Source organism: Rhopalosiphum padi, chromosome 4 (assembly GCF_020882245.1).
Source record: "Rhopalosiphum padi isolate XX-2018 chromosome 4, ASM2088224v1, whole genome shotgun sequence".
NCBI classification, from domain to species: domain Eukaryota; kingdom Metazoa; phylum Arthropoda; class Insecta; order Hemiptera; family Aphididae; genus Rhopalosiphum; species Rhopalosiphum padi.
The window spans coordinates 13,512,212-13,528,221 of NC_083600.1; the positions used below are offsets into that span (position 1 = coordinate 13,512,212).

General features: G+C 31.8%; 1 protein-coding gene across 1 annotated transcript in view; it reads left to right on the top strand.

Moving 5' to 3' along the window:
* Positions 1 to 783: 783 nt before the first annotated feature.
* The window catches only part of LOC132930444 (homeobox protein CDX-1-like), a 34,006-nt gene continuing 18,779 nt past the window's right edge, over positions 784 to 16,010 (top strand). Inside the window, exon 1 of the mRNA XM_060996322.1 lies at positions 784 to 2,431. Within this exon, the coding sequence (XP_060852305.1) occupies positions 1,672 to 2,431 (760 nt within the window). The 5' untranslated portion in view covers positions 784 to 1,671. The remainder of the gene's footprint in view (positions 2,432 to 16,010) is intronic.

A 16,010-nucleotide genomic window follows, 5' to 3' on the forward strand; every position in this document is an offset into this window, starting at 1 on the left:
AATTTGTATTTTCGGATTAATTTTTGTCCAACTTGGAAAATGTGCACGAATTTTTTGTCCGACAGTAAAAACTGAATCCGTACTTATTTTTATCCAGGATTCATACCCAGTTATTATACCTACATTTTCGTCAGAGTTCACAATTAAGTAAAACCCGTTGTGTTAAAGGTATGATATAAATATATAGTTATCAATTTATCATCAATCATCATTATAATATTATATAGGTAACATACGCAACTCGGACGCACAGAAAATAGATCAGTCGATGGGCATTGTTATGATTTTAACCGCACGCAATTCGGATGCAACAGAGTTAGCTGCGTAGGAGGTCGGAAAAAAGTCGTTGTTTAAACGAATTCGAAGATATAACATAATACGGCTTAAAAATTCAAAAACGGATGGTTATTCGGAGAAACGCATTGATAACGGATAATACTCAGGTATAATATCCAACAATGATAAAATAGAATCGGCGGCAGGTAACCTATGCGACAATGGGCTTACCGAGAAATCGGCGGCGGCGCACCGTCAGGCCGTTCCGCGGACGGCGAACAACAAAAACGTAAACGAAAAACGCGCGCGCTCGGTCGCCGCCGCCGCCGTCGCGGTAGTACGTTCGGCGGCGGACATATTATGTTTTTTACGCGGTCCACGACCACCGCCGCGGTTGCCGCACTGCGATTGGCCGGCGCCCGGCCCGGCGGGAGTGGCTCGATCACGCCCGTCGTGTTCCGCCGCCGCCGCCCCCGACGGTCCCTCGCACACGAATGCAGTCCGCGCGCCACGCACGACCGCACCTCATCAGTCGTAATCGATCGCGTGTCTAAATAATATTAAGTACACACTTACACACGCACGCACGCACACACACTCACACTCGAACGCGTAATAATATAATATCAACGCGTACACGTACAGGTATACGTACGACGCACACGCACGCATTCGCCTGTCACACCTCGAAATATAAGTCTGCTGTTATTTTTTTTTCCCATCTTTCTTTTAATAAAACGCACACAATTAATGTTGTAATATTGTTATATTGTACCTACGCTCTCGAGAACTCGCGCGGCACACACACTCGACGACCGCGCGACGACGACGACGACGACGACGACAACGACGACGGCGTTTATGCGAATCCGTTTTATTGTGTTTACGCGACAGTTGTAGTAGGTACGTATACCTGCTTTGCTCGATATACCGAGTTACGCGACGGTATACATTATTACAGTAATAAACGCCTCAACTAAATTATAATATTATGTCTGTATAATATACGCGAGTGTAAATACCAGCGTGGATGTGCCTTATTATACGCCCTGTAGTGCCAGTGTTTATCAATTCGTTTTCGAATTCGTTCATTAAGACGTAATTTATTGTCTGTGTAATTATTATCGCGAAACTATGATAATGTCGTTCGCGACCCGCTGAAATCGCGACCCCGCGAGTTATTATAGTACAAATTATAATATACTATATCTATATTACAATATAAACTATATATGTACGTCGATAACTCGTAATCAAAGCAAATATCTGTGATCACCGCTGTATATAATATATAAAATCTTCGTGTACAATAGTTGCATAGAATTATATAGAAGACTGCAAGTGACTGAAAATGCGGTGGATGACCTGTCCGTGAACAACCATAGCCGACGAAAAATGAATGAATCGGTGGCCGTGTGCAGCAGACAACAGGGTCCGTCGTATCACCATCACGGCCATCACGTCGTAGTCATGCCGGCGCAGTGTAACGGTGACGAATGCCCGGCCGAACCCCAACCAGCCACCGTGGCCGGTTCGTGGACGGCTTACGGCCATCAGCCCGCGGCGATCGCCGCCGGTTACCATCAGCACCACCATCACCATCATCTGCAACAACAGCAGCAACAGCAACAGCAGCAACAACAACAACAACAACAACATCAACAGCAGCAACAAGACCATCACCTTCATCATCCGCATCAAGCAATGCCCGCGGTACCGCCGCCGCAGTCGTTGATGCACCACCACCATCACCATCAACCGGCGGACAGTGGCGGTTACGCGGCGTGGCCGTCGGCGGTCGTATACAACAAGAGGCGGCTGTCGTACGCGGACGACGTACAGGTGTATCATCACCATCACGCGCCGCCGCCGCCACCGCACCATCAGCCGGCCGGCACCGCGGCCACCTTGCAAGCCGTCGCGGCCTACAACCCGGCAGCCGTGACGACCTCGACGGCCACGTGCTCCTCGCCCGGCACGTCGTTGGACGAACCGTCTTCTGCGGCCGCCGCGGCGGCTGCGGCTGCTTACCAGACGGCCAACGACTACAAGTACTGGCCGCCCGTGCAACAACAACCGTCGCCCACTGGCACAGGGCGCGTGAGTCCGTACGGTTGGATGAAGAGAGTCGAGTACCAAGACCGTCCACAACCGGGTTCGTAAAATATACCAATATAATTATTATTTTACTATTAGATTTGAGAAAAATGAATTTTTCCCGCCAAACTAAAACGCACAGTTTTACCGATTTTTTCATACATACCTAATACAGCAATATTATTGTTATCAGCTATGAAAAATATTAAAATGAATACCATAAAGTTTTAATGCGTTCACAATGTGTTTTGTATCGTAATGGTTTCCTACGGGCTTGATGGGAGGATACAATGTTATTTAACTTGTACGTTTAATAAAGTATATTCGAATCATATTATGTACATAGATTAAATTATAGGTAAGTTAAGGATATTTATTTTATACCGATAATAATACCTATTATTATGTCGTTATGAGTATCTATAGGTATATTGAAGTTTAGTGTAATTTACTAAGATTCTTAACATTTTTATACAAATTAATCAATTTTTTATTAATTATTACTTTTAAAAGTACACCTGTATGCAGAAAGTATATATATTTATTTATAGGTAGGTATATATATATTATTATTTCTAAGTTTGGAAATTAAACTAAAATTTGGTAATACCAATATATTTTGATATACTACCGCCTATACCAGACACAAACTAAGTCTATAAAATATATTAAATAATTCTATGGCTATGATTGAAATGTTTATAATCTAATTTTGTGTAGAAAACTGGTCGTGTTAGTATAGGGCGTTCTTTTTGATAATATTATAACACTTAATATGTACAAACATTAAACAAATACAATAAAGATTTCTAAAGTATAAAATCTGCACTAAAATTAATATTTTTTAATGTGGAAGCATCTATTATGTTATAAACATTCATAGTATTCAATATTCATACCTATAGATATAATTTTGTTTTTTTTATAACTTACATATAGTTACACATTACAATATAAGAACGACAATAACATTTGACAAATTAAGTGTAAAATTTGCTTTAATTTTTCTGTCAATTTTCAATCCTCAGACATAATAATGATAACAAAGCAATATAGAGTGTTCTCGTGAATGTATACATTTGCACTAAAAATTGTTTGATATGAAATTATCATGTATTCCGTTAGGTACCTACACCATTTTACCATTTTGCGTTCAAATCATTTCCCTATAATTAGTTATTAACATAGTATTACAGTAAAACCACAATTATCTGTCACTTTCTTTTCCGTTAACTTCTATTATAATTCACCTACTTAACCTACTGTCATAATGATATTGTAAATTATAAATAGAATATTGCATGCCCATATTATGGGTGTATATGTATTATGTATTTATAGAAAAATAAAAAAAGGTATATACGAAAAAAGTTGGAGATTCATATAAACAAACTAAAATAATAAATAAATTAAAATTATTTTAATTTATTATCATAAGTTGTATACCTACACTATAAAGTATTATATTCAAATTTATATAGGTATAAATATAAAAATGAATTTTTTTTTATCTCTTGGTTAGTTGGTTCCATTTAAGACAGTTAATTGGAGTTTTACTAATCAACTATAGTATAATACATAACACTACACTTTGTAAACTATGGTAAACTTTATTGTAAGAAATAATATATGAGTAGACAGAGGTTTTTACCGCAATCATATAAAAAATTAATAAAATATATATCTATATTAACTACACATATAGAAGTGGAGTCTGATAACGTGTGTAAAATCTCAGCAAGTAATGTATTAATAAATTTGTATAAAACTTTATTAATTATAGGCTATTATACTTTATAGGTATATACAAGGTTATTAATTAATTTCATGGTAATAGGTTTGGAAAATATAGAGGCAATGTTGATAGGAACATCTTATAGTAGATAATAAATATTCTTTTATAATTTCCGAAAAATGGACCGAGTATGATAAATATTAGATTGAATATTTCTTCATACATTTTTGTAAGACTATTTTTAAGGAGGACTATATCACGCTTATTATAAATATTTTAATAACTAATTACTCGTTTGAATTTTGAATTAGGTACATTGAAATTATCTTCTAAATCAGTGGTTCTCAACCCATTACACAAATAATGTAATAAACTATCCAGTTTTAATTTAGATATTGATTCTCTCGTAGGGGACAAGCAATGTCAAATTTCATTAAATCGTTTAACTTGTAATAATTAGATTTAATAAAGTTTTTTCTTAATAAACAATTGTTTTATATATATATGTATATATATTTAAATAGGTATATAGGTGTGCTATTGTTGAGCTTCGAAGATTTTTGAGGGGATCCATTTGAAAAACAGAAATTTATGTCACCGCTCTTATAAGTATAAGTAATACAAAAATTTCAAAAATGGAGATAACTCATGTTTATTGCTGTGCTGGCGAAATAATATTATTAAATTTCAGAGTTATAGTAAACTATAGAGTTGGATAAGTGACATGCCGATTGTATATATGCGTACCACGGCATACATAATAAATCTCAACAGAGTTTGTGTATCTATTTATTTTTAAAAATAGTGTTTTTTGGTTTAAAATAATTTTATTGTGTTTAAAATGATGTTTGAAATTAAATTAAAGTTTGGATTTTAAATAGTTCGCAGCTTACAGCATCATTTATTTAAATTTTGGTTTGAGATATTTACATATAATCCCATATAACATAGGAAAAATATAAAATTTTGAAAATCTTATGAATTCAATCTTATTAAACGGTTCTATTATTACTGAAAAACAAATAAAATATATTTGTAAATAACTAACGGATCATGAAAAAATAATCACTCGCGGTAACCTACTTGGTAATTTATTACAAAATATTGAATATGTTTGATGTAATACTATGTCCATTTTATAAGAGAATAATAAAAAAAAATTTAACACAATAATCGCCTGATAGATTTTAATATTTCATACTATTTTAAACATAATAATAATAATATTATTAAGTACCAATATTATGAAGAGATTCGATAGTAGATACTGGAATTGAACATTTTTATATTAGCAATTGAAGAAGTATATTATTTTTTCTTTGTTTATGGAAAGTTTTTCACCAAATTTTTTTTATCAGGTAAGGTACAGTGGGTAAACTTATAATATTGGTGTATAATTTACTGTATATAATAGTATATAGGTACCTATTTAAACTAACCCTCTCCGATGGGAGGCTTGGTATAGCGCGCATCAAAATGTACTTTATTGCTTTAAAATAACTGCATAATAGTTGAAACATTTATTTTGTTTGTATATTTCAACACTAAAACATATATATTATGTAAGTTTTAACATTAAAATACACTGATCGTATAGGTATATCATTTTTTGTAGATTATGAGTTGGTTTTTTCGCATTTATTCTTAAATTTAATGTATAATACGGTTTGGTATAAATGGTGGAATGTCCGGTTTCATGAAAAAAATAATATTTCATATGTATTAAAAAATGTCCACTGTAAATCAAGCGCGTATAATTATATTTGGTTTATAGGTGCATCGTGCATATTGCCTATATAAGTAGAATTAATTAATTTTAAATAATACTTTTTTCGATACCGATATTCTGTTGTAATAGGTACTAAACTTATATGTAAATTCCGAATTAAAGAAATATTATGTTCTACCTGTATATTTTATTAACGGGTTTACACCCCAGTTGATAAAATTATGTATCTGAAATCCACATAGATTATACTTCTATATTATAATATATAGACCATACATAGACGTTATAATATATTGTTATTGCAGGCATTTCATCGTTTGCGTTAGTAGTTATTATAATATTATAATGTTTTATATATTTATATATATATATATTCAAACATAATACGTGCCATATAAATTGCAGCACAACACGCACGTTTATCCAGACAATATAGTAACATTATAATATTATATTGTTATCACGTTGGTGTGCATAAATTTAAACCTGTAGAAAGGCTTACTACCTTATACTGCAGTAAACGACTGAAGAGCATGTGTGCATTACTGCGAGGATATAAATGATATTATATTCACTTTTCGTGAAGCCGCTTATTTGGATGTCTTTATCGTCGGTGTCTGTTTATGCTATATATTTATCCATAAACAAAATAATATAACCCATTATTGTAATATACGACACATATTATACGGTCGCCGCGTGATGTTGACTCGTATTATAGTATTGTCCCTGACGTCCAGATTGTGCAGGACGAGAAAAAATCGAGTCCAAAGGATTTACTCGGGAGGAAAAAAAATGTCGGCGATTCCGGAGCCATCCGACCGGCTTGGCGGCACCGTTTGTCGTAAAAGTGCGTTAAACGAGCGCACTCGCGCACACGCGACATTTATTATTCCTCGATAAAAATCACGAAACCATCTGCAGGACTTATTCTGAGTATTTTTTTTCTATTGCCAAAAGAAATTTTAGGATATGATGCTGATGATTTCCGATTTAGTTGTCTGCGATATGGGTGATTAGTGGAGGAGAAGGAGGAGATTGTAGAGGTAATTTTTTTAAGATTAAAATTGATATCGAAAAAATGAAAACGAGGTTGCACAAAGTACAAAATCTCCTATTTCTAGTGTGAAAGTTTACATGCTGAACTTGGACTATAGCCTGAGTTGTCCTTGCCTGCATAAAATGGGTTTTACCATATTGTGCGTCTGTTAGACAGATACAATGTACGCGGATGAAGCGTCCTCTTAAGTTTCTAAGGATTAATCTAATATTTAAAATACAGACAAGTTATTTTCTAATTCGTCATTAGATATACAGCATACAGGTAATAAGGTATAATATGTGTAATATATTGTAATAATAATTTAAAATATATTTTACATATAATTAATGTAAATAAAATTCAACGAAATTAACCATTGATTTTTATGATTATAGTAATCACTAATAACAAATTTCACCAACTATATAATTTTATTTGATACATTTTAACTATCAGTTTATCAAAGTGTTTTTGACAAACACTGATTGTTTTATTTGTGATAGGTATATAAATTGAAAGAACAGGTTATTATATAGTTTTATGATACAATTTAATGATAACTGCCGTCCTAAATATATTCGCGAAGTCTCAAAGTCAATGACTGATGGTCTTTTATTGTTTCCTAATTCCCGTGCAATAAACAGACCGAAAAATGACGTTGGGCTAGGTATTCGTAGCCTATTATATATTGGTAGTATGAGCGTTTATATGGCGGTCAGTTTGAGATGACTTCAATCCCTTATTTTTGCCGCGATTGCGATGTATATAGTATATCCGAATCCGTGTCACTTGACGCGTAGGGATCATAATATTATACGTCTAAATAAGACGTATTATGTAATATTATATTATGGTATTAGTAGCTATATTGTATATACATTATTATCATTGGCGCATAGTATAATATTATGTCGAAGACGTGATGGCTTTGGGTCGTTTTTGTGTCCTTAAACGTCGGGCGGTCGCGCGTGGAGAAAGCCTGCCGCTTCCTTTATATTATTATTATTGTTATTATATTGTGTTATACACACGCGTTACACGTTGACGGCGGCGGACACGCTGGGCACGTACGCACGCGCATGCAACTGCTGCAGACGGGCCGGAGGAGATATTATAATGTAAGGAGGAGACCCGAAGAAAACGTACACATGTTATTGTTGTACACAATATTATTATGTTGTGCAACACTTGTAAATCATTCGGGTGGAGAGGAAAAAAAAAAGGTTCCGATGAATCGTACGTCAAAAGAGACCGACTTGTTTGAACTGCGCGGCGCGCTTCTTTGTCGCCCTCACGGCGCGCCGATCCCTCGTCGGGGAGATCCGTATATACTGTAGACACCTATGCATACGAATATTATGTATATGTACCTATTTAGGTCCTCCACGTATTTATGTGCGTCACGTATGTATGGTATATGTCGTATTCTATATTCTATCGTGTGTATATGTATACATAAATAGTATAATAATTACGATAATACCTATTTAGTATATTATATTATTAAGAAGTATATATATATATATATGTGCGCCTACGTTGCAGTGTACCGTATATATATATATTATATATATATATATATATATAGTAGTGTACCTATAATGTTACAATGCGCGCTAGTATGGATAAACAAACTACCTAAATATATGTATAAATAATATAGGCATGTTATGTAGTGCACGTGACCGGGTGAATGGGTAGGTTATAAGGATGGGTTGTTGCGGGACGACGTTTGGTTTTCCTTGAAACGATACGTTTAGAATTTTTTTCCATCCCCTCCCCACCCCGGTGGGTAAAATGTATGTGGCGTTTACCGCTCTGTGTGCGGCGACAAATAACACGCATGTACATAATATAGCATACGGCAGCGCCACCCACTGTGACGTCGCCGGTGTGAGTGACGACACACTGACACCGATGCTATAGTGGTATCTATTATAATAAAATATATTATATTGGGACGCAGTCATCGCGGTCGTATTGATGTCATTGCGATAAGATTTAGTAAAACAATTATATCATGATATTAGTATTTTGTTGGACAGATAAATTCACCCGCCTGTGGTTAATTGTCTCAGCTAAAAAATACTAGCTTACAAGCTTTAGTTTTGCAATCTGTAATTAAGTAGCTTGGATAAAAACGATAAAAGTTATTTGAAAAAAATAACGAAAATATTTCGCTCAACCCAATATATAAGCAAACAAAAAATACGGTAACACCAATAAAATATTTTTTAACATTATAATGTTGAACTAGTATACATATAGCTTATAATTAATGTTATAATATAGATATCTATATAGGTATCTACATATACATTATTATTCGTTTATATATCGTTGAAATTCAAAATACGGTATTCTTTCTGTAAAAAAAGTATCTACTTTATAATTTTTAAGTTTTTATGGCATATTTTATTGTTTTATAGTAATATATATATTTTAAATTTTGGTTAACATTATTTTGATAAACACATTTTTTTCATATCAATAATTTATAAATATTTCTTATGAATAGGTGCAGATAGTACCTATACAAGTACATTGGTGCTCTGAGCACCGAGTTTGAACACTCATTGAAATTGTTTTTTTTCAAAGTAATTTATATCACACTTTTTTTAGTTATTATATTTTCTATACATTTATTGGTATTTACTATTTTGACTAGAATCTATATGATCTCATTAATTATAAATTATAATATAGTTGAACAGTTAACTTAATTAAACTACCAATAAATGTTTATGGTTAAAAATATTCTGTAATGAAATATATAACTCCAAATAAAGTGCCTACTTATTAAATTATTCATAAAAAAAAAAATGGTTTACGGCCCACTTAGACATTTTCAATGTTTATCTATGTATGTTGTTTCTTTTGAAATAATTGTTTTATATAGAAGAATTATTTTTGAGTGCGTATAATTTGTATTTTCGGTGCACATTTGGCTTGTTTTTATTGCATATAAATCCGTCTATAGTTTTAACAATATTATAACATCTATTTACAACACACATAGGTATGTTTATACAGTTAATAATATATACGTATACCACAAATAAGCTAAATAATCTATTACCGTTAAACGTAAGTCTGATGTACGCGTCATAATATCGTTATTCGTGTATAACTTGTTTATCGTGTGTATACTGTAATATATTTTATGTGTAAAGTATGCATTTAATGTCCTGTATGATATACCTGGTGTATGCCGAAAACATTGAACCAGCGTACTACTTCAGGTTATGATAGAAAATGCCGCGCGTGGAGTGAATTTTATTTTTATTCCCTCGATTGTCGTAAAAATTGTAATTTTAGATAAGAAATTCTAGAAAATCCAGTTGCTACTGTATGATGTGATTTTTCCTACACGTTCGTACTTCTGTCCTATACCTACGTATACGACACTGTAGCCATGACACGTTAATGATCTGTAAAACATGTTTACGATCCGCGCGTTTATTTATGTATGTATATTATGTATAATATATTACGCGTATATAATATATTTATGTTCACCTTGAATACCAAACCTTGCTAGAAGTCGAGAGGGGAGAATACATTTACGTATATTTATGATTATCGAATTTTATTTAAAGCTAAGCCGATTTTGAAATATATGATACCTACCTATATACTATATACATGACGTATAGTAACTATATTGCTTTTACGATGCAAGTCTATTAAGCGCATAATATAAATCCAACAAATTACACCTTTCATTAGATTTATTATATGCAGATTTGATAATCTGTATTACACATAATTACATTTTCGCATCTGGATTTTTCCTCCAATAATTATTATATAATACGAGCATTATAATTTCATATAATATATAAAATATAAATGCATATTTTTTATAATATATTATGACGAATCACTAAATATATTTAGATAGATATATAGTAAACTTCATCTGGTTTTATACGTATCTATTTTGAGGGTAAAATTACAGGTCATTAAAATTATAATTATTATATTTTTAATTACATTTTTTTAAAGAAATTTGGAATATCTAGATAATGAGAAAACCTTTTTTATTTTAATCAAATAATGTAGAGCGTATAGTGTATGTAATGAAGATGAGTAATTGTCGAGTATAACTTTCAATGTAAACGTAAAAACGTATATTTTTGAAATTTTTAGCGAAAACCGTTTTACTCGTAAAACAAAATTCTTAAGCCTTAGCTTTAAAAATTACAAATTGAACCTTAAATTTCTATTTCAAAATCTTTATACATAAATAATAAATATAGAATAATAAATTAATGTGATGATGGTAAATGTGTATGAGAAAAAATATGACTCGCAGAATGAAAAATATTCACATTTTTAGAATTTCGAAGTGAATAGGTAATAGATATTTTTAAGTAAAAATAATTTGCAAATTTTCGTAATTTGACAAAGAGTTTGTCCAAATTTGAAAAATTGTATGAAAGTTGTATATTTAATATGTTTAAACATCTGATATAAATCTAATATCTATAATCTTTTTATAAATTATACGAAATCTTGTAATAAATGTTTAAAATGTTCGATCAATCCTAAAGTATTTTATCAACTCCATTAAAAAAAAATAAAACATTGCCTTTAAATATACCTTAATATTAGTTTAAATATTTTGAAACTTTTTTTTGTATAGAATATTACAGTTTAATAGTTTAAAATTTAATTAATAATAATTTTTCAACTCTATAGTTAATATTTTTTAAATAATAATAATAAAAAAAAAAACAAAAATTGTTAGTGAATAAAATCAATTGTTATTATGCATTTAAATCTAATGTCATCAAAATTTGAGCTCAATCAGTCATTAAACAATTATCTAATGCATTTATGATTAACTTTTTTTTTAATTTATAGGTATTAAAAACTTACTTTTTTAGCCTTTTGTATTAATCTTTCAAACTTTAAGTACCTATTAAAGTTAAAAATAAAATCATGAAATAATTTTTATATTTAGGTTTGTGACTGATGGGTACAGTATAATAATTTTAATTTTGAACGCTTAAAAACAAAATGTAACTATGTTCTACGATATTTTCAATTTTGATAAGAACAACTTATTAATATTTATATTATTTAGTATTAATTTTCAAGCATTTATATTAAAAAAAGTGTATAATATTATCACTTATCATACATATAAATCCATTAATTTATCAATAATAGTTCCATATCATCTCATTATTGCTCAGTCCATAATCCAAGTTTTATCTTTACTCTTATATTTAGTCCCAATCTGTACAATATAAGTTTCTTATACACGACAATGCCTTAAAAATCTTAAGTTTTATTTAGCGAGTAAAAAATTAATTTAAATTATCAACACATTCGTCAGACCAATAATAGAGTATCTGTCCTCTAGAATCTTATATATTGCACCCAACAACTTCTTGTCAACTAAAAAGGTTTCAACGTAAAATATTGAGGTTTGTTAGCTATAATGTTTATACATATACTTAAAATTGATTACCCCTCATGATCATTCTTCTGTGTGTATATTAACGCTTAACGCTTCATTTCTTTGGCCAATCGTTGACACGAAGCTAACTAATTACCATATACTGTTTTATAACTATAATTTTCCATCTAGCTATTAATTTTATAATATGCTATTTTCTTGAACTCAAATAATATTTTTATTATTAAATAAATAAATAATAATTATCATTTATATATTATAATTCAGTTAAAAACTATAAAATTAGCAACAAACTATTACTTAATAAATTAAAAATAAACAAACAAAAAGGAAAAAAAATATAAGTATCATAAAAAGGTCCAAAATGTTTTGAAAATTATTTTCAGTTTAGAAAATTTTAATATAAATATTCAATTAAAGATTTAAGTAATCGATATTATACATTTATGAATTTACAACAATAATTTAAGTACAAAATCAATTTTGTCAAAAACTGGTTTTGGATAAAAAACTTTTCTTCAATTTTCTTTTTCTTAATTATTTTGAAAAGCACCAGGAATCATTTTACTTTTAACTTCCCAATATACCAACTAGATCCGTTTTCTTACCAGAAAGTAGAAACTACTCATTGTAGAATTATACATTTTTACTATTTCTATACAGTTTTCGTATTAAATTGAAAAATAAAAAATTGAAAAAAATACATAATCATTGTAAAGCCAATACATTTGTCGCTCCACTCACAATTTAAAAAATGACATATTTTTTTAGTGATATATCAAATTTTTAATTTAATTTAGAGCAACTGATATAGGTATCTAATCAAGGAAATATAAATAATATAACTACTATACGCATATATATATTAAGAATACATTTTTCGTCTACAACTGATAGAAATATATACGTAGAATATAATTTATAGATTATGTATAGATATAATTATAGTGTATTATATAGCTATAGGTTAATTTTTTGTCAGCCATATTGTCATAAAAATTATTTCGGTAAAATAGTTAGAATTATTATTAAGTAATGTTTTTATTATAAGTATTAAACGCATGATGTATTCTAATCATTGCAGATACAGTTTATAACTATCTACTATACGAATTTGTAATACATAATGTTACATTACTGCAGTAATATAACACTTGCCACTTGATTAACTATTTCGTCAGCAATTCAGTAATTTACTATATACACACTTCAAAATATAGTTAGCGTCATTGTATATTATATATTGTATATTGCAGCAGTGTGCTTTAGAGTAAAGTGTAATATATGCGATTTTATGAACGCATTAAATGGGCAGAAAATAGCGTGACTTAGTGATAATATTAAAATAGTTTAAAAATACATATAGATATATATCAAATAAGATTTCCTGGGAGGCTATAACAGTTTAAAAAAATAACAACCCTCAGAATTTTCGACATCGTAGTATCACACAAAAAAATATATATTGAAACGAAACGCTCGTTAAAATTTCTTTATCCATGGTTAAAAAATTACACGTAATTGTATACACTGTAGCATATATTTCGAAATGGAAAATTAAAAACGAAACGAAAATCGCCAAATTATAAACAAAATGTCATATATATTTATAATATAAACGGTTTTCCGCTTTTGAATTCGTCCGCGTAACTTTATATATGTATTATTATTATTATTATTATTATTATACACTGCAGCAGTTAATGTTATTATTACGATCGTCGTCGTCGTCGTTATGGTGGCGTTAACAACGCGTATTAAGCGCGAATAAATATATCGGACGGGAGGCTCAAACGCCGCCTCCAGTATCTCAGACCGTTTACACATCGGCGCGGCGTACTACTCGTCGTCTGCGTACCGCTCGCCGTCCCTTTCGGCCCTTCTTCGGAAGCGCAAGGGGGGGGGGAGGGCAGAGCGTATACGAGAAACGCTATTTTCGCGCCTCGGCGATGTGACGGTTCGCGCCGTTTCCGGTTTTTCGCCCGTGTACGTACACACAAACGGCGGCGGCGGTGGCGGCGTCGGCGGTTGCGCGGCCAATGGCTCCCCAGCGGCCCATTCCGGTGGCCCTCCAATTAATCCCCTCGTCGCTCCCCGTCACCGCAGCCGCGCCGACACTTCGCGTAACGACTCGGGACGCTTATATACAGTCATCAAATTCCACTCACATACAAATGCGGACAATAACGGACGACTCGGTAATAATGGGCCACTGTGCGAGGGAAATCGAATGAAATAAAAACAAACCCTATGTATATATGTATATTGTGTATACGCGGACGAGACGAAAACCACTCGCCAAAACGTTATCGGCCGTTATACCGTCGGTCGCGCAGTAATGTTAACGTAGCGATTTCGGTACGGTATATATATTATTATTATTATTATTATTGTTATTATTATAATGTCGGTTTTTATGACGACGACGAAAATATTATGTAAGGGTTTTATTTTTTATAAAATAAAAAAAATATTATATGTGCATTATTTTGTACGATCTATCTCGCGACGACCGACGGTCTACAGTGAGGTCAAGTTTTCAATTTCTTATTATCATGTAATCGGGCAGGTCCTACATTTTGACTTCAAAATGTTTACTTTGATTTAACCATCAATATTCTAGGTATGTTAAATATCTTGAGACGCTACGCTATTTGTATAGCTCCCAATAGGCAACCCTGCATTTTTGGACAGGTCGCCAACTACGAGCCGAAGCTTAATTAAGCCGGATCATCGTGGTTTTGTTGGTACGGAGAGAAAAGAAGAAGACGAAAAATAAATAATTGTATAAATCTTGGTTAAGATATATAAATAACATTTAATTTAGGGCTGATAAAGCCGAACGGCATATAACTCAAGCTGAAGAAGAAAAATGGGTAACCATGTGTTGTTAACCCTAGAAACATAGAATGACAATGATCTTAATAATAATAATAAAGAAACCTTGCGAGGGTATACATTACAATAGTATGATTTAATAAGAGCAGCATTATTCACATATCGGCCGGATATATTTTATTTTACCTTGTATATTACAAAAAAACAAAATCATCACCATCAACCACCGTCTTTCTCCACTCAGTAAAACCGCTGTGCAGACTTCCACTCCATGACCATGGACATCGCGCACTTATAATACAATTTGGTCTGGTCGCTATTTCCGCTCTTGACTATTAGCCGGAGAAAAGGAACGGGATTGTTTTTTGTTTTGTTTTAATATAATGGGCATTATGTCGCGATATTGGCTATTGTCAGGTCGTCAGGGCTTTCCACTGATAACGCGCGGCGTCGATGTTATTAATGTAAATATAAACCTTTTTCAGATGTGTTGTTAAGTGTTAATAAGCATCAGATGTCATAGTTAGTTAAATCATTTCGTTTCACTGTTATAATGAACCGTCGTGACTCCTCGCAGACTTGGAAACTTCGTTTTTCGTTTTCGACAAAAGTATCTATTATTGGTGGTGTACTGGACTTATTTTATAATAATCGCGAAATCATTTTTGTTAAGATGTCCAGTCGTAGGTGATTTAAAGGAAAAAACTATTTTAATTGGTTCGTCAATAATAACAAAATTGTATAGACAATCGTAGCATTTTGGTCAAAATATTGTTGTACGCATTGTTAGCACACCACAAAATTTTCGACGGATATAGTTGTTTATAATGATTATATATTGTAGAATCCCTACATACATTTA